This window comes from Rhinatrema bivittatum, chromosome 5 (assembly GCF_901001135.1).
Source record: "Rhinatrema bivittatum chromosome 5, aRhiBiv1.1, whole genome shotgun sequence".
In the NCBI taxonomy this organism is placed as follows: domain Eukaryota; kingdom Metazoa; phylum Chordata; class Amphibia; order Gymnophiona; family Rhinatrematidae; genus Rhinatrema; species Rhinatrema bivittatum.
In genome coordinates this window covers 80534591-80561569 of record NC_042619.1, presented here as the reverse complement: position 1 = coordinate 80561569, position 26979 = coordinate 80534591, and the positions used below count along the sequence as shown (strand labels likewise).

General features: G+C 43.1%; 2 protein-coding genes across 2 annotated transcripts in view; one reads left to right on the top strand and one right to left on the bottom strand.

Moving 5' to 3' along the window:
• PSPC1 (paraspeckle component 1) overlaps positions 1-26979 on the top strand; it is a 465349-nt gene that overhangs the window by 414109 nt on the left and 24261 nt on the right. Inside the window, exon 8 of the transcript XR_003856885.1 lies at positions 21192-21303. The gene's annotated coding sequence lies outside the window, so the exon portion shown is untranslated. The remainder of the gene's footprint in view (positions 1-21191; positions 21304-26979) is intronic.
• The window catches only part of MPHOSPH8 (M-phase phosphoprotein 8), a 248377-nt gene continuing 232212 nt past the window's right edge, over positions 10815-26979 (bottom strand). Inside the window, exons 14-15 of the mRNA XM_029602497.1 lie at positions 13246-13366; positions 10815-10930 (exon numbers count right to left, since the gene is read on the bottom strand). Coding sequence (XP_029458357.1) covers positions 10884-10930; positions 13246-13366 — 168 coding nt within the window. The 3' untranslated portion in view covers positions 10815-10883. The remainder of the gene's footprint in view (positions 10931-13245; positions 13367-26979) is intronic.

Genomic DNA, 26979 nt, shown 5'->3' with positions numbered 1-26979 from the left:
GTAAATAATAATAATAATGTGCCTGTGCGGCAATGGCCCACACTTCTAGTCCCTCCCCCCAAAAGATCTATAATCGTCATTGAGGGTTTAGTGGACCTCAATCCCCCTCCCCCACAAATATCTATAATTGGGTTGAGACCCATCTCCCCCCCCCCCCCCCAAAGCTGTTAAACAAAAAAATGTAGGGTCAGGATCCCCCTCCTACACTCCTGCACTGGGGTCAGGGCACCCCCTAGCACCCTGCCTGGTCGACACCATTATTCAAAATGGGGCTGACCTGACCTTGCCCCAGTCACATAAATGCATACCTCAAAGTTACCATATTTTACATTTAGTCTGTTTCCCCCTATGCTTTCAGTGTAGTGCCTAGATATGTCTGAATCAAATTGTATATTAATCTATCTTATCTCCGTTCCTTTCAGAGATTTCATTTATGGCCAGTTTAAATAACTTTACAGTTACTTGCCTTACAACATACTAGTTGGGATGATTGTCGGCATATGGATTGGTATAAATGTTTTCTAATTTTATTTGTTCTCCCTGGTAGTCTTATTGATAGGATCCTTCATTTTAAGTTTAAATATTTTCATCAATAAATTTGTGGGTTTTGCAAAGATGAAAATCTATTTAAACTGAGCTGTGAGAAATCTATAGCATTATGGTTATCAAGGAAGAAATATCTGTTCTGTTATCTCAAATCTCAACAGTATCTTTGGAGCTTAGTCGTTAAATTTAATACCGATTTATCAGTTGCATCTCAGATACCGTCGATAGTTACTCTTAATTCACCTGCTGCAGCCTCATTTGGATCAAGTGGATTTAGCCATAGTATTCACTTGACAAGTACAATTGATTACTGTAATTCTTTGTATCAAGATCTTAAGACAAGGATTAAGAGATTACAATTGTACAGAACACAGCAGCCAGGCTTTTCACAGAGAGAAAGAAATATCACATTTCCTAGCGTGTAGCAGATGGACTCCGGGCCAATGGGTATAGTGTGCTCCAGATAGCAGTTGGAGACGGAGTCAGATTTCAATCTGACATCAGCACTACATATACCCCTGCAGGAAGCTCTGCTCTTCAATATTTCTCCGTCTCCTTAGCAGTTTGGGACTCTATACATGCTTCCTCAGCGTTAGGAAATCCAAACCAAAGAAAGAAAATTCAAAATGTTACCTCTACAAGACGAGCCCCGCTCTCCTGCGGTGATACCTAAGGGTCTCTCCCCCAGTCAAGATTTCCTGAGGTGATTTCCGAGATCCCTCGGAGGTAAACCTCTGTCCGCAGCCGGTTCCCAGCGTGGACTTAGCCGCCAGAAGGGAGCGGCTGAGAGGCAGCAGGTGCAAGACCGAGTGTGGCGGTGAAGGTATTTCCCTCTCCCACCACAGCCGGAGACCACCTAGCACGAGATCGGGAAGCGCCGAGACAAGGTAAGGTAGAAAACTTTCTTAAGTCTCTGGTCTCCGAGGCTTGGATAGCTGCACAGATCGCCCGTCGGCGTCTGTCCCATCGGGTTGAGCAGCCCCGTCCAGGCTAGAGCCGGATCGAGGGTCCTCCCACGTGGAGACCACCTGGGGGGTCGCTATCTTAATCGCGTGGTCGCCGGCGCCATTTTCCCCCCTTGATCACCGTACTGTCCTAACAACCGTACGCACAGCAGTGAGCCGGGCACGCATAGGTGCCGTGCGCACAGCGAGGTGCATGAGGGTGCCGGGCACATAGCGCCATGCTCAACAGCGCCGGGTGCAAAAGTTTGGCTGCGCGCACAGCGGTGCGCACATCCTCGTAAGTGCTCATGCCAGCCTGCACGCATATTTTCGCAGCCTGCATGCACACCCTCGGCGCCTCCTGGCACGCGCATATAAATGCACAGACTGGGTTTGAATGCCCCTACTCGCACAAACCAGGGCACCACCGGCCAAGAAAGCCAAAGCACAAGCCCTCTGTCCAGCCTGCCACATAAGAGCTGCGCAGCATGAAGAGGCTACTGCCCTGTGCCTACAGTGCGAGATGGCTCTGGGAGAAACAGGGCAAGGTCCCCCCCAGCCAGTGCAGGAATCCGGATCCACTGATAGTACCCCGGATCTCTCTATCCCCAGCTTGGCCTCCAGACGGGGCCCTCGGCTGGGTTCGATATAGACCCAGAAATCATTTCCTGGGTGGAATACTTTAAAGGTCTGCAAACCTTCGTCCAGGCGCAATCGGCACTACAGATGACACAGCCACAGCCTCCACTTGAGGACCCAAACCTCCCAGGCCCTTCTTGGCCTCCCAGAGGTGTGCCTCCTCCGGACAAAAGCCTAACCTTAGGGGACATGGACACCTCAGAGGAAGACCAAGACTCGCTGGAGGAAGGGGAAATCCTTCCAGGAACGGAACCATATCGAACCATGATGTGTTTCTTCTCCAGAGACGAACTACCAGACCTCGTGTCCTGGAGCCTGAGGGAGCTGGCCATCCCAGACACAAGCGCCTCAGTGGAGCCAAAGACGAGCCCTCTTCTGGTCGGGCTCCATCAAGCCTCACGCCATTTCCCATTGCTGCAAGTCATACAACAGCTGATCGACATGGAATGCTCCAGAGGCCAGTTTCAAGGGAGGACAGGCTCTAGAAGCCCTATATCCACTGGAACCTTCAGCCATAGAACTCCTGGTGTTTCCCAAAGTGGACGCCATGGTCTGCGCAGTCATAAAGCGCACCACCATTCCAGTCGAAGGAGGAACAGCACTCAAGGATGCCCAAGACAAGATGTCAGGAGTCCATACTTAAACAGTCATTTGAGGCTGCAGCTATGTCACTGCAGATCGCTGCCTGCTGTGCCGTGGTGACATGCGCATGCTTGTCACAGGCCAGGAACACAACCACACCCATCGAAACATTAGAACCAGCAATATCCTTCCTCACGGATGCGACCTACGACCTAGTGCACACTTCAGCCAGGGCGTCTCATCCATTGTGGCAGCCAGAATGTAACTCTGGCTCCGAAGCTGGTCAGCCGACGCGCCTTCCAAGACGAAACTCACGAGAATGCCATTTAAAGGAACCCTCCTGTTTGGAAGCGAACTGGAGAAGTTAGCCGACAAATGGGGCGAATCTCCAGTACCTTGGTTACTGGAGGACGAGATCAAGAGAAGCCAATGCCCCACTCTCCGAACATCCAGGGGCAGAGGATCACAGCATCTCAGACCATACAAGAATACATACCAAGCACCTCGCCCCCATCATGATCATCAGCACTTCCTACGCTTCACGATCCTGGACCATCACTGCCAGTTCCAAGCGCTACCCTTCGGGCTAGCTACAGCCCCTCGAACGTTCACCAAAATCATGGTAGTAGTGGCGGCGACACTGAGGAAAGAAGGCATCCTCGTTCATCCATATCTGGACGATTGGCTGATCGGGCAAAATCTCCAGAGGACCACCAGAATCAAGAATCTCCTGGAGAACCTCGGATGGATCGTCAACGCAACCAAGAGCTGTCTGCAGCCCTCCTAATCTCTGAAATACCTGGGAGTCCGGTTCGACACCCAACAGGACAAGGTCATTCTTCCCCCTACAAGGAGAAGGAAATTGATGGACCAGTTGAGAAAACTGTTTAACAGTGCTCGCCCCACGGTATGGGACTATCTCCAAGTCCTTGGACTCATGACATCAACCCTAAAAGTCGTACCATGGGCAAGGGCCCTCATGCAACCACTACAACGTTCCCGACTGTCACGATGGAACCCTGATGTCCCAGGACTACACCGTCCACTTCCAGTTACCGGCGGAGGTACAGATCCAGCTCCTATGGTGGGTACAAGAAGACCACCTGAGCAAGGGAGTAAGGCTCTCCCCACCGACCTGGGTCTTGCTTACTACGGATGCGAGCCTACGAGAGTGGGGAGCCCACTGTCAGGAACTGATGGCTCAGGGACAATGGGACAAGGAAGAGTCGGGATGGAACATCAACCGTCTGGAAGCCTGGGCAGTCAGACTAGCCTGCCTACACTTCAGTCACAGATTCCGGGGTGAATCTGTCAGTCATGTCTGACAATGCCACAACAGTGGCCTACATAATCGACAGGGAGGAACCAGAAGCCAACAGGTGTCCCTGAAATAGATCCCCTAATGGCGAGGGCAGAAGCAAACCTACAAGGGATCTCGGCCACCCTCATCACGGGAAAAGACAATATTGCTGCAGATTACCTCAGCAGGGAAAGTCTAGACCCAGGATAGTGGAGACTGTCAACCACAGCCTTCCAGTTAATAATAGACTTCTGGGGAACTCCATGCACCCCAGTCCAACACCCAAGTCCCCAAGTTCTTCAGCCGCAGACGAGAACCACAATCCCACAAGATCAATGCCCTGGTCCAGACCTGGCCACAGGCAGACCTGCTGTACCCCTTTCCTTCATGGCCACTACTGGGCAGGATCATCAGGAAGGTAGAACACCACAGGGGGCTAGTAGTTCTAGTGGCCCTGGACTGGCCAAGAAGACCGTGGTACGCAGACATGTGAAGACTTCTGGAGGGGAATCCTCTGTGTCTACCTCCACACGGACCTGCTCCAGCAAGGACCGATTCTCCACGAAGACCCAACTCTATTCTCGTTTACGGGCTGGCCATTGAGAGGACTCGCCTGAAGAAGAGCGGATACTCGGGGGCAGTGATTGACACCTTGATCCGAGCACGCAAGTTTTCCACATCTTTAACCTACATACGAATATGGAGCATATTCAAAGCCTGGTGTGAAGACCGTGACATACTTCCGCGGACAGTCAAAATTCCCATGATCCTGGAATTTCTGCAGGACGACTTGAAGAAGGGGTTGTCTCTCAACTCCATCAAGGTTCAACTGGCTGTGCTGGCCTGCTTCAGAGCCAAAGTGGACGGCATCAGTCTATCTTCCTATCCAGATGTCTCCCGCTTCCTGAGAGGGGTCAAGCAAATCCGCCCACCTCTAAAGTGACTGGTACCCCTATGGAATCTCAATCTAGTACTCAACTTCCTTGCTGGAGCTTCTTTCTAGACCTTCATGAGGTCTGTCCCTATGGCTCCTAACCTTGAAGACTGCATTCCTAATGGCAATATGTTCAGCCCGTTGCATCTCCGAACTTCAAACACTATCCTGTCAGGAACCGTTCCTCAGGTTCACACTGGGATCCATACAGCTACGCACTGTCCCCTCATTCCTTCCAAAAGTGGTTTCTCATTTCCATCTAAACCAAACCATCTCGCTGCCATCTCCAGATGAGCATAAGGACTCGGAAGACTCACGCCTCCTTCACCATCTTAACGTCGGCAGACTCCTAGTCCAATAACTGGAAAGAACGAAATCCGTCGAAAGACGGACCACCTATTCGTCCTTCACAGCAAGAAGAAACAAGGGGAAGTGGCCTCGCGGGCAACCATAGCCCATTGAATCAAAGAAGTAATCAAGGCGGCCTACATAGAGGCAGGCAAGCCTCCACCTCTACAAGTCAAGGCCCATTCCACCAGAGCCCAGGCAGTGTCCTGGGCAGAAACCAAGATGCTGTCACCTGCCGAGATCTGTAGGGTGGCGACATAGTCCTCCATTCACACCTTTTCATGGTTCTACCACCTGGATGTTCAGGCCCGGGAGGACACAGCATTTGCAAGGGCAGTACTAAGTGGGCCACTGGCAGCATCCCGCCCTGTTCGGGAGTAGCTTTTGTACATCCCATTGGTCCTGAGCCCATCTGCTACATGCTAGGAAATGGAGAAATTACTTACCTGATAATTTCGTTTTCCTTAGTGTAGACAGATTAACTCAGTATCCCGCCCATGGCTGCCTCAGAATACGGAAACCTCGGGTGACAATCCCCGAGAGCAAGACAAGCCACGCTTTACCTCTAGTTAGGACACCCATAGTTACCGGGTGCCAGCGTTTCTCGGTTGAGTGCACTGGCGGTCTCCAGCTAAAATTCACATCACCCAGTTCAAGTTAATCAAGTTAGTCAAGTTATTCAAACACACATATATCCACAATTGCTTTTTGAGGAGAATACTGAAGAGCAGAGCTTCCTGCAGGGGTATATGTAGTGCTGACATAAGATTGAAATCTGACTCTGTCTCCCACTGCTATCAGGAGCACACTATATTCATTGGTCCTGAGTCCATCTGTCTACACTAAGGAAAATGAAATTATCAGGTAAGTAATTTCTCCATTACCCTTATCCTATGTTGCCTTTATTGGCTACCATTGGAAATGAAGTCCAAATTTAAGGTACTTTGCTTGATTATACAGAGGCTCCCTAAATTATTTGGCAGTGTTTAAACAGGAGCTAAGCTGGCTGCTTACCTCATCTCAGCAGAGGCTATTAACAACACCATCTTTGAGAATGATGAAACTGATATCCACAAGATGTCTTGACATTTAATAAATTTGGCCCAGCTATTTGGAATGCAGTCCCTAAAGAGCTTTGAAATGAATCAAGCTATTTACAGTTTAGAAAGAAAGCAAAAACATGGCATTTTAACCAAGCATTTATTGAGGAAATTAAAAAGTGTGTTAGGAGAAGCGTAGGGCATCTATTGTGAAAGTGAGGGGTGAGAAACCAAGTAGGGGGGAATAGGAAGATAGGATATCTGCTAGAAAATGAAAAAACATAAATCAAATAGTTACAGATAAATTTCTCAGCATTTATTGTACATTTGTAATTTGTACTATTGGAAATTACTGAATAAAAATGTTACTATGTATTATAGCTTATATATGCAAAACACCTTGGTACCTTTAGTAATAATATCAAATTTAATTAAATGAAAAGTGTGATAGGTTGCTCTATTAAATGTAGCAGAAATGTGAATGAATTAGGTGAATGGTTTGAAAGTAATTAGGATGGACTCCTATAGAGAGAGACAGATGTGATTATGTAAGGTCAGTTGTCCTGTAGGAGACTAGCCTAAAAATTAAAATACATTTCTAAAACTTAGATTTTTCTTGAGCTGGTAAGATTCTTATTTCAATAAATACACCCGTGAGCACCAAAATAACATGAATATATGAGACTTTACTAGGAAATTTTAAATGCAAAACTAATTTGAGCTTGGTATCCCCTCTTTTATTTTTCTAAAGTGTAAGTTTTTATTTTTCACATGAATTTCAGTATTTATTACAAGATTAATGGGAGAAATTAGTGGAAAAATGATTAATTTTCTGGATAAATATTTTTATTATAATAAAAATTGATAAATTCCCAGGAAAAATAAAAAAAATACTGAAAACAAATGTTCCTAAATATAGTATATACTACAGCTAGTCATGTATTTCAGTATGTATCTATTTTTCTCCAAGGATAAAATAAGTAGCATGTGAAGTCGTCATAGATGGGTGATATCATTTAATGGAGCCTGGCAGGTGAAGATATCTTTAAAGATTCTAGAAACTTTTAGCATGCTTTACTGAGCATGTGCATGTCATACCATATCACAGAGATTGCATGAAGCCCCTTCAGTTAGTTTTTCTGTGGAGCTAAATGGTCGCATGATTTTCTCTCAGAAATGTTTTCAATTTTCCATATGTTTTGTCACCAGGCTTCTCAGTTTGCCTTCTTAGTTTCACTAGATGATTTTTCAATTGTTTTGCTTAAAGTTTTCATCAACTGCTCTATGTATCTGTGTTAGTGTATCAAGTATCATCCAGGTTTTGTTAAATCATTCAATTTTGTCTTGTTAATGTTTGCTAATGTCCCAAAAAGAGAAGAGGGTCAGCAGCTTCAAAAAGTGCCCTTGGTGCAGATGCATCATGTCTGTCACCGATTCCCGTCATAGGTGTGTGCTATGCCTGGAGAATGACCGTAAGTTATTTGAGTGTTCCATGTGTAAGGTCCATTATAGAAGCTATTGAAAAGAATACAATTACAGAGTACATAAACATGGTTTAATGGTACGCCAACATGGATTTACCTAAGGAAAGTATTGCCTCCCTTGAAGGGGGTAATAAACATGGATAACAGAGAGCTGGTGGATATAGAGTATTTGTATTTTCAGAAGGAGTTTGACAAAGTCCCTCACGATAATCCCCAGGAAATTAAAAACTCATGGAATAGGAGGCAATGTCGTATTGTGGACTGCGAACAGGTTAAAAGACAGGAACAGAGAGTAGGATTAAATGGTTAGTTTTTTCAGTGGAGGAATGTAAATAGTGGAATGCCCCTGAGATCTGTACTGGACCAATGCTTTTTAATATATATATAAATGATCTGGAAAAGGGAATGAGTGAGTGATCAGATTTGCAGATGCCACAAAATTATTTCAAGTTAAATCACAGGTGAATGGTGAGAAATTGCAGGAGGATCCTGGGAGACTGGGCATCCAAATGGCAAATGAAATTTAATGTGAGCAAGTGCAAAGTGATGCACATAGGGGAAAAAACCACTGGGGAACAATTAACATAATTCCTGTTGAGTTTGATTTTTCAGCTGTTTTAGACTTAAATAGGCATGCTGATTTCAAAACTGCAAGTTTTTTCTCTATAGCTTATCTTAGGCCTGGATTTATCAAAATGCACTAAATATTGCACGCAGTCCCAATTGGCCATTCAGTTTTTGTGAAGACTATAAAGACATAAAGAGTCTGTTGCAATATCACAAGCACAATTGGATCATCCTTCTTGGTCAGCAACACGGATACACCAAGTATCCCTGTTTTCTGTGTATGTGGGACAGCAGAGCTCGTGAGGAGCATTGGATGCAGTCGAATTGACCTCCAAGATCTGACCTCAAACCTGGTGATTCAAACATTCTACATGAACCACTTGTTGACAGAAGGAACATTATATTCCCACCTCTGCACATTTTATTTTATTTATTTAAAGACTTTTATATACCGGTATTAGTGGGGACATCATACCAGTTTACATTTGAACAGCAGATGGAAATTACATGTTAACAGGGAGTTATAACTGGGAGGGGAGTCACACAAGTGCAGAGTAGGAAAGTAACTTAACAACAAGTAAACAAAGGAGTCCTTAACAATAAGGAACAAAGGGGAGTCCTTAATATAAGGAACGGATAGGATTGCCTCTGCGGGGGTTAAAAAGTACAATCATTATAGGGGGGTGTAAGGGACAATGAATGAAGTGTTAGACCTATGCGGGGGCGTGATGAAAATAAAGGTGGGGGGGGGGGGAGGTTAGTCCATAAAACTGGATCTCATGAAGCAAGTTGTTAAAGCTTTGCCAACTGAAGGAGACTGTTTCAAGTATCTCATTTTGGCATTTCCTAGCCTGTCGTTTGAAAAGATAAAGGCCAGTGTGTTTGATGGTCCACAGATTCGGCAGCTCATTAAAGATGAACATTTCGTTGGGACAATGTCAGAAATCCAAAAGAATGCTTGGTTGTCATTCCAAAACCTTGTCAAGGACTTTCTTGGAAATACACGAGCACAGAATTACACCAAAATTCTCCAGAAACTCTCGGAGAGCTTCAAAATGCTTTGTTGCAGCAAGAGCATAAAGGTGTATTTTCTGCATAGCCATCTTGCTGACTTCCCGAAAAACCTTGGTGCAGTCAGTGATGAGCAAGGTGAACGATTTCACCAAGATTTAAAGGTCATAGAGGCACGGTATCAGGATAGATGGGATACACATATGATGGCTGGCTATTGTTGGAGCATCAGGCGAGATTGTTCACAGATTGTACACTGCCAGAAAAGCTATAAGCATAAATATTTACCTTAATATGTATGTTTGGTAGCAGAACTTTACTACTTGTACACAATTTGACTTACAGTAACAATATATAGCCTTTGTATGAATAAAATAACTCTAAATAAACAGTATATTCAGGTAATTTTTTATTTTATTTCCTTTGTATGTACATTTTATATGATTTTTGGGACAAAGGGAGGGTATCTTGTACCTTAAAAAGTTGACGTGATAGAGAAAAACTGGGGTCATTTTTGGATTCAGATGTCAAAAGTTAGTCAAAAACAAGTGTCAGATCTAACTCAACGAAAATTGTGTTCCCCTGTGTAATCCAAACTGCAGTTACACAATGTAGGTTCCACATTAGGAGTCACTGTTCAAGAAAGGGATCTAGGCATCATCATGGATAATACTTTGAAATCCTTGGCTCAGTGTGAGGCAGTGGTCAAAAAAAGCAAACAATGTTAGAAATGGAGAATAAACCAGAAAATATACTTCTGTATTGTTCTATGGTGCAACTGTTTAAGCAGTCATAGAACACAAATACAGAATTGTAAAAGCAAAAACTCAGTTTACTAAATATTATAAAATAAGATATAAATCACCAAAGACAAATATCACACAGCATCACAGCTATATTGTATAAAGCAGTAAAAAGCAAATAACATTACAATAATAGGTGGATATTTATACAATGAAGTTAAAGAAGATACCTTCCTCACAAGTCTCCCTTTTTGCAAGCCAACGTATCTGTGAAGAAATCAAGAGAATACAGGCCTGGAACTCCAGATGAGATGCAAAATTGATGCTCTCCCTCTTTGGATATTCAGAAGACACTGTTAATTACAATCAACTTATGCTCTTTTGCCTGGCTGTAGTTCAGCTTTTGCAAAGCCAGTTGATCTATTAGAACTCACAGCTTTAACAAGATTTATGCCCAGCTGTAGATCATTAAGCATCCTGGTACTGGATAGCCCCAGACAGATCAAATGCTGAATCTTATCAGACAAAAAAACAGATGTTCCTTGTTCTTATCTCAACCAATTAATGAGCAAACTAGAGAACAAAGAAACAAAATTCAAACAGTATACAGCAGTAACATGTGCACTATAAATTGATCCACATTTAATTAGTTTATTGATTTATTTATTGATTGGTGATTGCTTTATCTCACTTATTATTTTCCACCATGCATACAGTAACTCTTCCATTCCACTTATCTAACTCCCTATATCTTCCAACACTCCACCTGCCATCTTGAGACAAAGGAAGCACCTAAAAATTGTCAAGAAAATGTCAAAAAATGTGGATTAGAGTGATGCCTTAAGTTTTATTAGCAAAGTCAACTTAATTTTTATGACAGTAGTAGATATAAATTAATTTATCACGTTCTTGATCCAAGTGGTACTTTCTAGATAGTAATGGGCATGAGGTGGACAATAATTCTTTGTAATAATACCTTCAAACACATAATAAAGGCCGCTGCAATACAACATGCAAATCCTATGAGGAAATAGATTAGTACTTTTTTCTTCCATCCTTTAATTTGTTCACATAAAGAACAGATTAAGAACATAAGAAAATGCCATACTGGGTCAGACCAAGGGTCCATCAAGCCCAGCATCCTGTTTCCAACAGTGGCCAATCCAGGCCATAAGAACCTGGCAAGTACCCAAAAACTAAGTCTATTCCATGTAACCATTGCTAATGGCAGTGGCTATTCTCTAAGTCAACTTAATAGCAGGTAATGGACTTCTCCTCCAAGAACTTATCCAGTCCTTTTTTAAACACAGCTATACTAACTGCACTAACCACATTCTCTGGCAACAAATTCCAGAGTTTAATTGTGCGTTGAGTAAAAAAGAACTTTCTCCGATTAGTTTTAAATGTGCCCCATGCTAACTTCATGGAGTGCTCCCTAGTCTTTCTACTATCCGAAAGAGTAAATAACCGATTCACATCTACCCGTTCTAGACCTCTCATGATTTTAAACACCTCTATCATATCCCCCCTCAGTCGTCTCTTCTCCAAGCTGAAAAGTCCTAACCTCTTTAGTCTTTCCTCATAGGGGAGTTGTTCCATTCCCCTTATCATTTTGGTAGCCCTTCTCTGTACCTTCTCCATCACCTTCTCCATCCAGCTAGCCAGTCTTGGGGAAGATTTTAATTTTCTTTTTAAATGCATAATTAAGAATTATAGGGATATGTCAGTAACCTCTCCTCAACACTGACGACCATAAGTGGTCTGGAGAGTATAACACAGGCCTCTTTATGCCATTAACAACAAATCCAGGGCTAAACTATGGTCCTGTAAAATAGCTGTAAAATTTCTCTCAGTTCAGTAGCAGTATATTCTTGTGATTCCACTGTAATGTTTTTAAATAAATCCACAATAACCTGGAGTTGCAGAATGCTTGTGGCCAATCTGGCTGTACTATGGGCAGCTCCAAATATGAGTGCTGAAACTGCATTGAGGCTAACTCTTTCAGTTAAAGTTAAGGGATCCTATGTGACAGCTTCTTCCGGTGTGACACGCTTGCTACGATGTTGGTGTTTAAGGATTAATATATCACCCATGAACACAGGCACTATTGGAATCCAAGGAGAGAGACCACAATCGGGTAAACCTTGTCGGGTGTGTGTGTGTGATTAGTCCACTATGTTTCAGTTCTATTAGGGTCTAATATTTCTTGTGCCCATAAAACTAAAGGTACTATAAGAGGAATATCCCAAGCAGCTTTTCTACAGGGACTTTTAGTAACATTGTGAATAATACATGTTATTACTGTAGCCCAGTTGTCAGTCTATATAACAGAAGGGTCCTAGACATAATGAACAGAGCCACAGAGATATGAGATAGACATTAAATATATTTTTTGCTGGCACTATAACCAGTGAAATTTATGAGAATTATACACTTGGTTCAGCTATATTGAATTTATATTTGAGTTGGGAACCTTCGCAGATGATCATTTGAGATATTGGGCAGTATAATCAGAGCATCCCTGCACTACACATAGAGATGTTCCAGTACAGTTATCACACTTAATGATAGTTTCATTAACCCACATAAAATCAAACATTGGAATCATTTGTCGCTCAATAGGAGAGAAAAAAATACATAATATCACAGGGTGGATTCAAAGCAACATTGGAACTGTAGGTTTTTAACACCTGCCTCCACTGAAAGAGGATGTGGTGAGCATACTAGACAATCAGAAAAATTAAATTGTTTTGTGACTAAAGTAAGTAAATGTAAAAAGACATTGTTCACTTGCATAATTGTCTGTCTTTTGAAAAAGCCAAAATAAACTAAATTTTAAAACCTCTTGCTGAATTGCAGTGTTCTTGTGCCCTAAGCTATGAGTCCCAAAATTAGACAAGAGCGTCTCCGGTGTTGAATAGATATGCATTCTTTCATCATAACATGTAATATTACCATATGTTTCCAACAGCATGAGTATGTAATTAAAAAAGAAAAATACCCCCAATGTTGTAAAATCATCAAAACACACAAAAATCTCATTACTGGTGAGTACTCAAGACAGTTTTATTCTGCAGCATTCAGGCGATGTATAGTATTTTTTTTACCTTTGATAAGCACGGAAGCAGTGTGTCTGTGACCCAAAGAGAGTATTTCTTCTCTGACAGTTTTCTTTCCCTCACACAAAGGTTGATCAGTTTTCTTCTCAGCGTTAGTGTTAGATCTAGTCTGTTGACAGGAACATATACCGTTAAGTACAGAGAACCGAGCATTCAAATAAGATTCAACTACAAGCAAATTAGATACCCACCCAGCATAGGAATCATTGCCCTACATTCTCAACTGTTGTATAACTAAATCATTTGTTCTCCCTACCAGTCCGGCAGCAGCAGGGTGGTAAGAATGAAAAAGCCAATAAATCCCTAGAGAGGCAGCAAAGGCATCATTTTTCCAGAAAAACATAACCTATTATCAGACTGAATTTCTAGTGGATAACCATGAAAACAAAAACAGTATATTTATATTTATTTGTTTTTATATACTGATGTTCAATTTGACATATCACATCAGTTTACAGAGTAACAGAGGATTCTATAAGAAATAGGCTTCTTATTTTACTTTGTAACTTCGTAACATCTGTAAGAACAGTACTTGCTGAAGTAGCTCTCTTAAAGGGAAATAAATGACATGCTCCACTACAAGTATCCACTAATTTCAAAATAAACTTGTTTATGTTTACTAATTGGTAAAGGGCCCATATAATCTACCTGCAAAACTTCCCATGGCACTGGACCACACTTTGTGGTTCTGGGTGCTACTCCATGCTTTGGCACTGGAATTCACCCTTTCTCTTTCTGACATTTTTTGCAATCTCTTAACTTCTTGTCTTGCCTCATTTTTTGTTATGGGACGATATTTAAGACGTACCCATTTCAGCATATTATCTGCACCCAAATGACCTGATGCTTTGTGTAGATACTCCCCAATACAAACAGCACAAATAGCTGCCTCTTGATCAGCAGTCTTATGAATGCTCTCTCCATTATCCTTTCCCACATGAGCATCTATATGTGTGATAAAATCCTGCAATTTACTGCTCTGCATAATACCTTTCTTGCATTTATGTAACTGAAGAGCATGGAATATGCTGCAGCTTTCCATCTCCTTTGCCCCTGATTGTATTGACAACTGCCATCCGTAAACTAGGCAAGCAGCTTTTGTTCTAAAGTCAGAGTTTCATATTCTGGGGCTTCTAAAACCGGAATCTTTTGATGGGTCACTATCAAATACCAGGAGTACCTCTGTGAGGCTACGGGCATCCATAACTTCCTCATGTATTTTTGTCAAGCCTGGGGAAGAACCTCGGACATGGTATACCATTTCCATTTTAACAGATTCGCTGTGAGAGTAGTACCTGCTAATGCAGTGTTATTTTCTGCATTTACCCATGTCATAATGGAAATCTGTGTTCTCAAGGTAATATCCCTTTCACAAGTAATTTTATTAGTCTCAAAGCCCAATAGATCCTAATATTTTGTCATGGACAATAGTAACTTACGCCCGCCGACGCAGCAGGCCCGACACAGGCTGCTGTGTTGGGGCACTCGGCCACGCCCCCGGACTGCCCACACGCCCCCGGCCACACCCCTGATCCCATCAGAAACAGAGAACACTGCACCATCCAAATATCAGGCCTAGCCCTTCAAAGTATGGATGCTGAAAAGATAGTATTGAATTACCTTTACCTTTCTGCAGAAGCATCTTGAATTCTTCTGCCATCCAGAAAAGATTTCACGAGAAAACCATATGTCTTTTAAATGGAGGAGGTTTGCCTTCTGGTGTGAAGGAAAAGCCTTAGTCCCTTTCTCCTGTCCAAGTCAGTTCTTGTTTTACTTTTTATTTATTCAGTTTATACTTTAATATACATGTATACACTTGCAAAAGAAAGAAAGCAATCAAACAAGCAATAAATATACAAATATAACCAGTGAGCAAGAAATTATAAGTTAGTTGCTTTCAGAGACCATCATTCATATGAGGAAGGCTCAATGAATACAGGGAGAGAAAGATAAAGCAAACAGACAGGAAATCTCTTCCAAGATGACAGTTACTCCCATAATAGACACAATCAGTAAAAATTACCACTAATCCAGCCCCCTCCAAAAATCATGTCAGGAATTAGGAGCCCCATCACTACTAGGAGATCTAGAATTAATAACAAAGCAAAGTTGAGAGTACTGAAAGAAAATAAACTTCTGTGTAGAAAATATAATCAAACATTTACAAAGAAATATTAGAAGCGAGCACCCAATGCCACAATCTCAAAGCATATAGCCAGAAATGTTTTCCTTAACTCTTTTGTGTTGCTCTACACAAATCAGGCAAAATCCAAACTTTGAAACCCATGAACAAAATATGAGCGCAATGAGGAACAAATCTAATGAACAAATTTCAATTTAAAATGTATATACCTCCCTTCCAGGCAAAAGGAGATCTGGGTGGTTTACAATAAAGCATCCATTATATATCATTGACAAGATAATGATTTTTTCCATCTTTAAACTTTCCAAAGAGCAAAAATCACCAATAATGAGGTTCTGTATGCTTTGTTCACTACAGTAAAATCTATTCCCAACATCATTGCCAAACCAATAACTGACAACATAAACTCATCCCTATCTCAAGGTCATGTCTTTAACATATATATGCTACCCTTATGTCATCTGCTGGCAGGCCTAGGGATAATACATCACATTTATGCAGATGACATTCAATTAATTCTACCAATAGACGACACAATTGAAAAAACATTAAGTCTAGCCAACATGTACCTAGACATAATTAAACAACTACTAAACCAAATGGAACTGGTCATCAACATTGACAAAACTGAATTCCTTCACCTAGAGAGAAAACATACTGAAATCATTCAAACACCAATAACCCTAAGAAATAACCAAAAAATTGAGCTAGCCAAAAAAGTAAGGAATCTGGGAGTAATAATGGACCCAGAAATCAACCTGACGCAACACATATCTATAAAAGTAAGAGAAGGCTACGCAAAACTTATGGTCCTCAGAAGACTGAAACCATTACTCACACCCGCCCACTTCAGAATAGTATTGCAAACACGTAGCTTTTCCAGCACTGACTACTGCAATGCACTCTTACTAGGACTTCCAAGCACATTGATAAGACCACTCCAGATACTTTAAAATACTGCAGCCAGAATACTGACGGGAAAAAAGAGGAGGGATCATATAACCAAAACTCTAGCAGACTTACATTGGTTACCCATCGAATACAGGATAAAATACAAGGCCTTATGTACCATACACAAACTAATATATGATAAAGAAGCAGACTGGCTAAACACAGCCTTACGAGTACACGTTCCACAAGGAAACCTCCGCTCAGCAAACAAAGCACTACTAACAATCCCGTCAGTAAAGTCAGCAAAATTAACCCAAGTGAGAGAAAGGGCTTTATCATTGGCTGGGCCCATACTATGGAACACGATGCCCCCTGAACTCAGATTACAGAATAATCTCAAAACGTTTAAGAAAAATTTAAAAACATGGCTCTTTAAAAAAGCCTTCACTAAAGAGTGTGGAGGGTAGAGAATGAAAGTACAGAGTAATGCAGATGAGAATGAATTTACTCAATCCTACATTTAAGAAGTAATATCTCAAAGAGATAGTAACTCAATAATATACCGGGACTTGACCAACATTACTCAAATAATGATTTTATTTATGAAATTGTAACCGAACTTTATTGGCACCTGTTAGAATGTACGATATCCTAGATTTACTATCCTTAGTCTATGTACCTATTTGTAAACCGTTGCGATGGTATATAACTTAGCGACGGTATAGAAAAGTTTTTAAATAAAAATAAATAAAAATAAAATGTGGACGACGTCCAAATCCTCACTCCAATCTCCGAATCCATTACCAAATCCCTCCTACGTTGGGACAACCACCTCACTGCAATTAAGAAACTCCTCAATCAAATATACCTCGCTCTCAATACCAACAAAACTGAACTATTAATACTAAACCATAAATCCAACCACATACTCCCCTCCCTATCCTCCCCCCAGCAAGGCCAACCCCCTATCTCAAAAGAAGCAAGAAACCTAGGTGTCATAATAGATAACGAGCTAAACCTTAAATTCATAACCTCAACCATAAAAGACGGCTTTTTTAAACTACATGTCCTAAAAAAGCTAAGGACCCTCCTCCATCAAAACGACTTTAGAACAGTGCTACAGGCACAAATCCTATCCAAGATAGACTACTGCAACTCATTACTTGTAGGACTCCCAGCTACGTCCCTTAAGCCCCTATAAATGCTCCAAAATGCCACCGCCAGAATTCTCACAAACTCCAAAAGAAATGACCATATCTCCCCCATACTAAAAAATCTACATTGGCTCCTCATACACCTCAGAATATGATTCAAAAGTCTCACTCTAATTCACAAAACACTATATAACCAAAACATAAACTGGTTCAATTCATCCTTCCACTTTAAACCTCCCCGAAGATCCACAAGATCAGCCAATAATGGCACTCTACCAACAATCTCCCCCAGACTCACTAATCTATCCTCAACACGATTACATGCTTTCTCAATTGCCAGTCCCTCCATTTGGAACGCTATGCCACTAGACCTTAGACTGGAATCTAACAACTTAAAAAAAAAAAAAAGCTGAAAACATGGCTCTTCATCCAAGCCTACCAATAACCCTTAATCTTACCACCTTCTCTCACATACTCTTACTCCCCTACGCCACCTGCATTTCTCCCCTGTATTATTAATGTTAGAATTCATCCTCCCATTCCAATCATGCCAAGCACAACATTGTATATAGTTATATGTTTGGGGGGTTTTTTTTCACTGGCTGTCCCTCTTACTTTGTACCATTAATTCCTGCACCGCCCTCCCCAACTTCAGAGTGTTTCCATTTTGGTTTATTGTCTCCTAGTTTCCCGATTTGTTCAGATGTAACTTCCTTCTGTAGTTCAATTGTTATAATGTAAACCGATGTGATGTGTAAACGAATGTCGGTATATAAAAGTGTTAAAAATAATAACGCACCAATCAAAAAAGAGATTTTTGTGTCATGTCAGTAACAGCAACATAAGCTCTCCCTAGTACCAGGCGCACTAGCCCTTCTTACAAAAAGACAGCAGTTCACCACCAATGCGTGTTCTGTTGAAAAAAACACAACAAATAAGACTGAAACAAATACCTATATGCTAGTAAAATACCTCACGTCGGTCACACACACAGACCTGACCTTCACCAAGTACAGAAAGACCACAAATTACAAGTATGGAAACAGATACTAGAATGGAAACCCAAAAATGCCACTCTGCATGCAGTGCAAACCTGAAGAAATGGAAACAGAAATATAGCACCTAACACACTGCCATGATCTGCAATAATACATACAAACTAATCTGTACAAAGTTGCACCTGTATTATTGAACACACTCAAACAGTAACAAATCAACCTATGAAATGGCAACACTACAAATATTAAACCAGGCACTAAACACCAGTGCACCTCTTATTAGGAAAACAGAATAAGCCAAGCTGCTACAGATTCCTACACAGAAACTGCAAGCTTGCAGAATACCCTTACCTGGGTCACACATGCAGAACACAGATAGACTCTCACCAAATACAGAATAAAGGGCCCATAAAGCTAATGTTTTTGTTTTTCCATTGTTGCACTGCATACAGAGTTTGGCTTCTTCCTGTTTCCAGTTCAGTTTTTGTCTGCACATTTCTATTCATACATTCCTCAAGAAATATAAAATAATTGTAAAACTATACTAATAAAGATAATTCATGTTTCAAAACAACTAAACCGAATAATATCTAATAATTACAAAGTCATAAACATTCTCCAAACACTAATAAAATGTTTCAAAACAACAGAGACACATCACATAACACCCGATAATTAAAATGGCAGTCAATCAAGAAAAATCAACTTAAAAAGCCACCTTAACTTACCCTCTCCAGTATCTCTCCTACTCCTTTCCCTTGCAGGCAAGTAGCATACACCAGATGCAGCAGGGCCTGCTGAAGCTCTGTCCTCCTAGTCCTGTTCCTTAGGGCCCAAGACCAGTCTCTTGTCTCTTAATGCACACAACCCACACCAGTCACACCCCCATGACCAGTTTCTGTCTCTCACACCAGTCATCTCATGTAGACACACACACCAGTCAGCTCCCTGACCAGTCTTTCAAATAGAGGCGTAGCCTAGTGTTTAGATCAGCGGGCTATGACCCAGAGAAACCAAGGTTCAAATCCTGCTGTCGCACCTTGTGACCTTGGGCAAGTCACTTTACCCTCCGTTGCCTCAGGGACAAAGTTAGATTGTAAACCCCGTGGGGATAGGGAAATACCTATAGTACCCGAATGTAATCTGCTTTGATGTACACTTTGAAGTACCAAAAGCGGAATATAAAAATCTAAATAAATAAATTTCCTACACACACCCCCCAGTCTGCTCCCTGACCAGTCTCTCACAGTCACCACCTTGACCAGTCTCTCTGTTACTTTCCTGATCAGTCTCTCACATACACACCAGTCACCTTCCTCACCAATCTCTCTCTCTCTCTCATACACACCAGTCACGTCCCTGACCAGTCTGTCTCACATCATCACCACCCTGACCAGCTTCTCTCTCTCACACATGCACATCACTCACCTCCCTGATGTCTTTCTCTCACATGCACACTAGTCACCTCCCTGATCAGTTTCTTTCTCAATCACACACATATTCTCTCTCTCATGCTTACATACACATGATCTCTCTCACTTAAACACAAGTTCTCAATTGCACATATTCTATCTCTCACACACTTTGGCTCACTCTCAATTTCACATATTCCCCCCCCCCCCCCCAGCACAACTGGGAGCTGCAGTAGCCTCCTGTAGCTCTGCAGCCTATGAAATAATCACAAAGGCTGCTGGATTAATGCTGTGGATCATCAGCTGTTTTTCTCTGGGCCCATGCTGCTTCTCAAGCCGATGCCACTACTTTTGAATGCAGCATTGCCCTTTCTTCTTCCTGTGCACCCCACTGAACATCACTTCCTCTTCAGGGCTGCGGGGAGCGGGAAGAAAAAAGGCCATGCTGCAGTTACCAACTCCTGCTAATACTAGTGTGTTTCTGTCTGGGCATGAGCATCCTGACGGCCCAGATGGCAACAGTAGCAGTGCAAGGATGTCTGCACTCAGTCTCTCGCTGGAGGGGAAGAGAAGAGCAGCAGGAGTGTGCAACACACCTGCCGGTGCTTAGCAACACATTGGTTGAGAATTGCAGCAATAGAGCATGCTAAAAGTTTCTAGAAGTTTTACAGAAATCTTTTCCGGCTGGCCTCTATTGGAGATCATTCACCTGTGAAGACTTACATTCTCCTCTCCTCAGAGAACACCTTTTATAGGGAAGCAACTTTCACAATATTCTTTTAATTACAAATATATATCCATTATCCAAAATACATCTTTACACAATAATTTAGATCCTTTTAAAGCTAATAGCCATTTTACTGTAAGCTCTAGTCACTTTTTAGTGTCGTCTTCAGTGATGTTTGGAAAGAAAAACCTTGACATCATATGCCGAGTAGTTTGCGGAATTGTTAGGGAGTTAGATTTTCCTAGAACACACTTCATGCCAAGGTAACTTCAGTAGTAGTTATTGAGCTCTTGAGTGCATCTTTACAGAAAGACTAAATGAAAACTGGAATTGTATATGTGTTAAATTTGCTATCCAGAAGTATTTTATTTAGGGATAATTATACCTCTTAAAGTGTTACATGGAGTACCATAGTGTTTATTAACTATTGTATAATGAAACGCTAAAGACTACGTAGTTAAGACTTGGGTATATGTATGTGTTTGTTTATATATATATATATATATATATATATATATATATATATATATACACACACATACACGCACAATGTATATATATATAAAAATGCATTTTTCATTAGACTAAAACAATATTATTCATTTCTAGGAGTGCAGGAAAATACTAAATAGTGGATGAAAATATGGAAGTCTTCCCTTTTTGGATCTATTTTCAGAAAAGTTCAGCAGTGCAGGAACCAGCATCCTGTGCTTTTGTTCAGGTATGTATTTATAATCATATTTGTGTAGCTATCAGACTATAATGTGTTCATACCAAGTTTGCATGCTCAAGTTCTTCAAATACTTTGTTAGCATAGGGTTTTTTATTTTGTTGCATTGTCAATATAAACACTTCTGAAGAAAATGACTTGGGATTTTTTCAGAACATTAATAGAATAGAATTACAAGGGAAGGCAAGTACGGTAAAAAGAAGCCTAAAGATTATAATGGGCTAATTGGAGAGGAAAAGGGAGAAGATATTTAATAACTTAAAATATAGACTCCCTTAGAAAAGAAAAAATAAGTGGTTGGTTGGAACGTTCTCCATAACAGTGGCTTCCAAACTCGATCTTCGTGATCTGAAAACTAGACCTGATTGAAGGATAGCCAAAATACGAAAATAATTTTTTTCTGAAATTGCATACATTTGATCTATTTGATGAATATTCCTTGTGGGCATCCTGAAAACCAGACTTTGGTTGAGGATCTCAGAACCTACTGTAGTTTGAGAATGATGGCTACAGTATAGAATATGGATTGTGCCATTAATTCTTTCTAACTCTGCCGGAAGCATTTTCTTTTTGTACAGAATTTTCCCATCGTAAGACCTTGCCCCTTCAGATTGCTCTCACTGTCACCCAGGCTGAACAACCTTCCTCAGCTCTCTTCCCCTTATAGTTTGAGCCCCTTCCTATGCTTGATCTCTCCTCCCCTCTAGTCAATTTCTGTTTTCTCACTTCTCCTTGGGGTTTTCCCTTTTCCCTCTTTCCCATCAGGCTTAAACTGTGTAGCCTCCCTCTCCTGTTCTTGCTCTCCTCCCATTCCCCAAGAAGACCGTCAAGTGGGGCTTTTAAACTGCGTGCCCCCCCCCCCGCCGCCTGTTCTCTCTGTCCTTCCACTCCCCAGGAAGACCTTCAGATCACTCTCTCTCCCTTCCCACCCCAGTTCTCTCTCCCCATGCTGAGCAAGACCCCTAAGTTTCTCTTTCTCCCTAGGTTTGACTGCTTTCTCCAGCTTTTTTTCTCTGCCCCTATAAGGCTTGAAATCTTCCTCAGCTCATTCTCTCTTGCCCCCCCTCCCCCTTTCCAGCAAGACCTCGTAGCTTTCACTGTCTGACACCCTATCTTTAGCAAGAGATTCTAGCTCTCTTCTATCTACCTCTGCCATTCAGGCTCCACTCGTTCCCACTACTCCCTCCTGTGTTCGGGCCATACAGGCCAAGGTCAGCACGGCAGGATCATCCTTTCCAGCCTCCTGGGCCAGCTTCAGTCTCTACTCTCTTCTGTCCCCCACTGCTTCTTTCTTACTTTCATCTGACAGACGCTATTCCTTCCTCTCTCCCAGCCCCCTGAGACCTCCACTTCCGTTGCTTCTGCTTCCTAGTCTCTGCTCCTAATTCTGTGGGGCAAATACAAAATTCTGCACAGGAGGGAACTGTGTACAAATTTTATGCAATGCAGAATCCCCTTCCCCCTCCTCCAGGAAATAAATAGTAAATGAATATCTGTGGTACAAAATGTAATGCCTGTTTTTGAATTTTGGAAGACCTATATACATCCCAGTATAGGGCTGCCTTTAAGTCAGTGCAACCGGAGGGCCCTGTAATTTGTACCCACACAGGCACAAAGATAGGCCGAAATAGGAGCAGCAAATTTGGTCCCCTCCTACTCCTCCCTCTCCTTTTTCCCATTTCCAAGTACAGTTACCTCTTTATTCCTGGAGCAGCATTGTTAAGAATTGGCACCAGGCAGGCAGCAGAACTGCAAAATTAGCTGGGAGAAAGTAACTTTGAACTTGCTGCTTCTACCTTCTGCTGCTTATTGGCTCAGACAGCTCAGGTGATACAATCAACTGCAGGCATCAGGAGAAGCAGCCTCTTGCTCAGAAGTAATTTTTCCCACTCTGCTAGCACCAATGAAAGTGGGAAGAGTGGGTTATAGAAGAGGTTAAGGATGAGCAAGACACAAGCGAGGGTGATGCAAGAGAGAGAGGAAGTGAGGGTGGGGAGAGAAGTAGAGAGGTAGGGGTCTAGGAAAGCACAGGGGGAGAGAGATGAGGAACAAGGGGAGCAGAAAAGAAAGCAGGGGGAATGGGAGAGAGCAAAGTGGGGGAAGGAGACAGGGCTGGTTCTAGGGCAAATGGCAACACATTTGAAAAAGGTTGATAGTGCTCCCTTCCCCCAAGAAATTATTTTCCCCTTCCTCTAGCGTTCTCCCCTTTTCTCCATCCTTTCATCCATTTTCTCCCCTCCCTCTCTTCCTCCCTCCATACATTCTCACTATTCTCCCCCTTCCTCTAGGCGCTCTTACTCCTTTTCTGCATCACTCCAAGCATTCTCTCTTTCCTCCCCCAATCTCCCATCCTTTCTGGGATTCCTTCCACCTCCATCCTGCCAGCTCAGGCCTGACTTCTCCATTCCTCCTCACGGCTGGCACTCCTCTTGTCCTGGACTCAGGGCTGCTTTAACCACTTATGGGCCCCTTTTATTTTTTCCAGATTTACCTCCCACAGCTGTATCTCACACAATCCACTCATAAATCTAGCCAATCACCGATTATCCCTATTTTAGTCTCTGCTTTTACCATCCATCCCAAAGTTCCAGTTCTGTGCGCCCCCACCTCTAAAATCCCTGCACTTCCCCCATCTTCCCCCACAATACAAACACTGTTCTTCCTTTCTCAGTCTCCCAGTTGCTACTGCCCCTTAGTCTCTAAATCCCCTCTTTTCTATCAAGAGCTTCAAGTAAGTCTCCTTCATAAGAACATGAGATATGCCCTGCTGGGTCAGACCAAGGGTCCATCAAGCCCAGCATCCTGTCTCTAACAGTGGCCAATCCAAGACACGAGTACCTGGCGGGTACCCGAACATTAGATCGCGAGCTGCTATTGCTTATTAATTACCATCATAGTAGTTTATGGATTTATCCTCTAGGAACTTATCCAAACCTTTTATAAATCCAGTTACGCCAACTGCTGTAACCACATCCTCTGGCATTGAATTCCAGAACTTAACTATGTGCTGAGTTAAAAAGCATTTTCTTCGATTTGTTTTAAATGAATTATTTGCTAATTTCATGGAGTGTCCCCTGGGCCTTCTATTATCTGAGAGAGTAAATAACCGATTAACATTAACTTGTTGAAGTACTTTCATGATTTTGTAGACTTATATTATATCAACCCCATTAGTCATCTCTTCTCCAAGCTGAAGAGCCCTAACTTCTTTAGCCTTTACTCACAGGGCAGCTGTTCCATGCCCCTTATCATTTTGGTCACCCTTCTTTGCACTTTCTCCAGTGCAGCTATATCCTTTTTGAGATGCCGTGACCAGAACTGCACACAGTATTCAAGGTGCAGTCTCACCATGGAGCGATACAGAGACACTATGACATCCTCCATTTTATTTTCCATTCCCTTCTTAATAATTCCTAACATTCTGTTTGCTTTTATGATTGCTACAGTACAAGTTAAAAAAAAAAATCACCAAAATATCCCTACAACAGATAACTGTATTTTAAAAGGTTTTTCACTTTCATGTAGAGATTTCTCCTAGGGACAAGCAGGATGGTAGTCCTCACATGTGGGTGACATCATCCGATGGAGCCCGGCATAGGAAACTTTTGTCAAAGTTTCTAGAAGCTTTGACCAGCACACTGAGCATGCCCAGCATGCCTCTATCCGCATGTCCACACAAGGTCCACCATCAGTCTCTTCTTTTCCACGGTGCATTTGCCTCGCGGTTCATGGAGCTCCATTCTTTTATTGTTTTCGCTGAAAAGTGTCGTGTTTTTCCCGTTTTCAACGTCTGATCCCACTACACGGTCAGTGTCTCCTCAGCGTGGAGGGTTAAAAATGCTATATTTTTCTTTTTCGCTTCTTTGCAGTTGATTCCTGACACCTCGCCTCTTGGTGACCACTGGTCATCCACCGCACGCCCAATAACTTTTATGACGTCCAGTTTTCATCGGTGACCCCAGTGCCCGCAGACCATGTCCATCACGTATCCTCATGAGGTTTGTATCCTCTACCCGGGGGGCCTCGCACGACGTGCATGGGTGTCCCCTGTGTGATCGGATGACCCCCAAAGCCGTCATGCATGTCTTGATAAGATGGAGAAACTTTTCGGTTCTTCCAAGTCTTCTCCATTCACACCCGTGACAGTCATTGACACAGAGAGGTTGATACTCTGCTTCTCACTACTCTTCTCTCCATGTCTTCAAAGGATTGCGGGGACAGTGACCAATCCTCCATGATCTTACCAATGTCCCGAACATTGGGAGTCTCTACCTCCTCAGTGCCGGGAAAAGATCGGGCCTAGCACCGTGGGAGATCCTGTAAGCATTGACACCAATCGCCATCGGTGCATGGCTCCAGTTCCAGTGCGGTACTGGCTGCGGCCATACCGCCATTGAAGCAAACCCGGCCATCGGAGGTCCCATCCTCTGATGTCCCCGGGAGTCCCAGGCATTCCCCACCGATATTGATGCTAGGCACTGTGGCACTTTGCCACCTCGGAGACCCAAGGAAGAGCCAATGATGCCTCGTTCAGGAGGAGCTGGACCGAGGTACTCAGAGCTCTTCAGAGCATCGAGCCGCTCATGCCACTGGCCCCCATGCCGGTGCCCAAGCCTCTTCTATCTATCCTAGCACCCCGGCTTGAGTGTCTGGACATCCTTTTAGGCACCCTAACGCAACCGGTGCCCGAGGGACCTTGGCGCCCCCCCCCCCCCCCCCCAGTGGCCACTGATGCCTCCCTCCAGAGCGATCCCGATCATTGGTTTCTTCGTGGAGGAAGATTAGGCCGGTGCCGCGTTCCCGAGACCTAGGTTACCTGAGCCTTTACCGGGTCCTTCCGGCCTCCCGAGGCCCCCAGTGCTCTCGAGGCCTCCGAAGACATCTGAGCCCAGAGCTGATATTCCCCACAGGCCTCGCCCACATCGTGCTGGCCCTAGTGAAGAGGGAAGGGCCTTACAACCCATGGGGAGATAATTCTACAGGGTCTTCCTCAGAGTACTCGGATGACCCCCTCTCAGAGCCTTCCCTGCCTGACGAAAGGTGTCGATTCCCCCCCCCCCCCCCCCCCGAGGATCTGTCCTTTGTGGGGTTTGTCAGGGTAATGGCCAAAGCTATCCCTTGCCAACTGCTCACGGAGGAGGATGCGTGATACAAGATGCTGGAACTACTCCAGTTTGTCAGCACTGCTAAGGAGATCGTGGTGGTTCCCATCTTCAAGGACCTTCTCCTTCGTATGTGGGAGCACCCGATCTCTATCTCCCCTGTCAGTAGGAAGGCGGATGCCACCTATTTGGTGCAGCAAGCCATGGGGTTTGAGAAGCGGCACCTACCCCACCAGTCGGTGGTTCTAGAGTCCGCCTTCAAGAAAGCCAGGTGCTCCAGTACTCACACATCTGCCTTGGGCAGCAAGGTCTTCCAGGGCACTATGCTTATCGCCTGGATTGCCACCTACCCAGTTGTACATGACTCAGCACAACCAGAACCTATGGAAGCGAGTCAAGGATATGGAGGAGAGCCTACCGCAGTAGCAGCAGGAGGCGCTCTCCGCTATTGTCCTGCAGGGCTTCGAGGCTGGCAAGCACGAGGTGCGAACCATCTACAGTGACTTTGAAACTGCAGCTCATGTAGCCGCCGTGGGCATTGGCACCCACACTGGCTTAGGGCTTC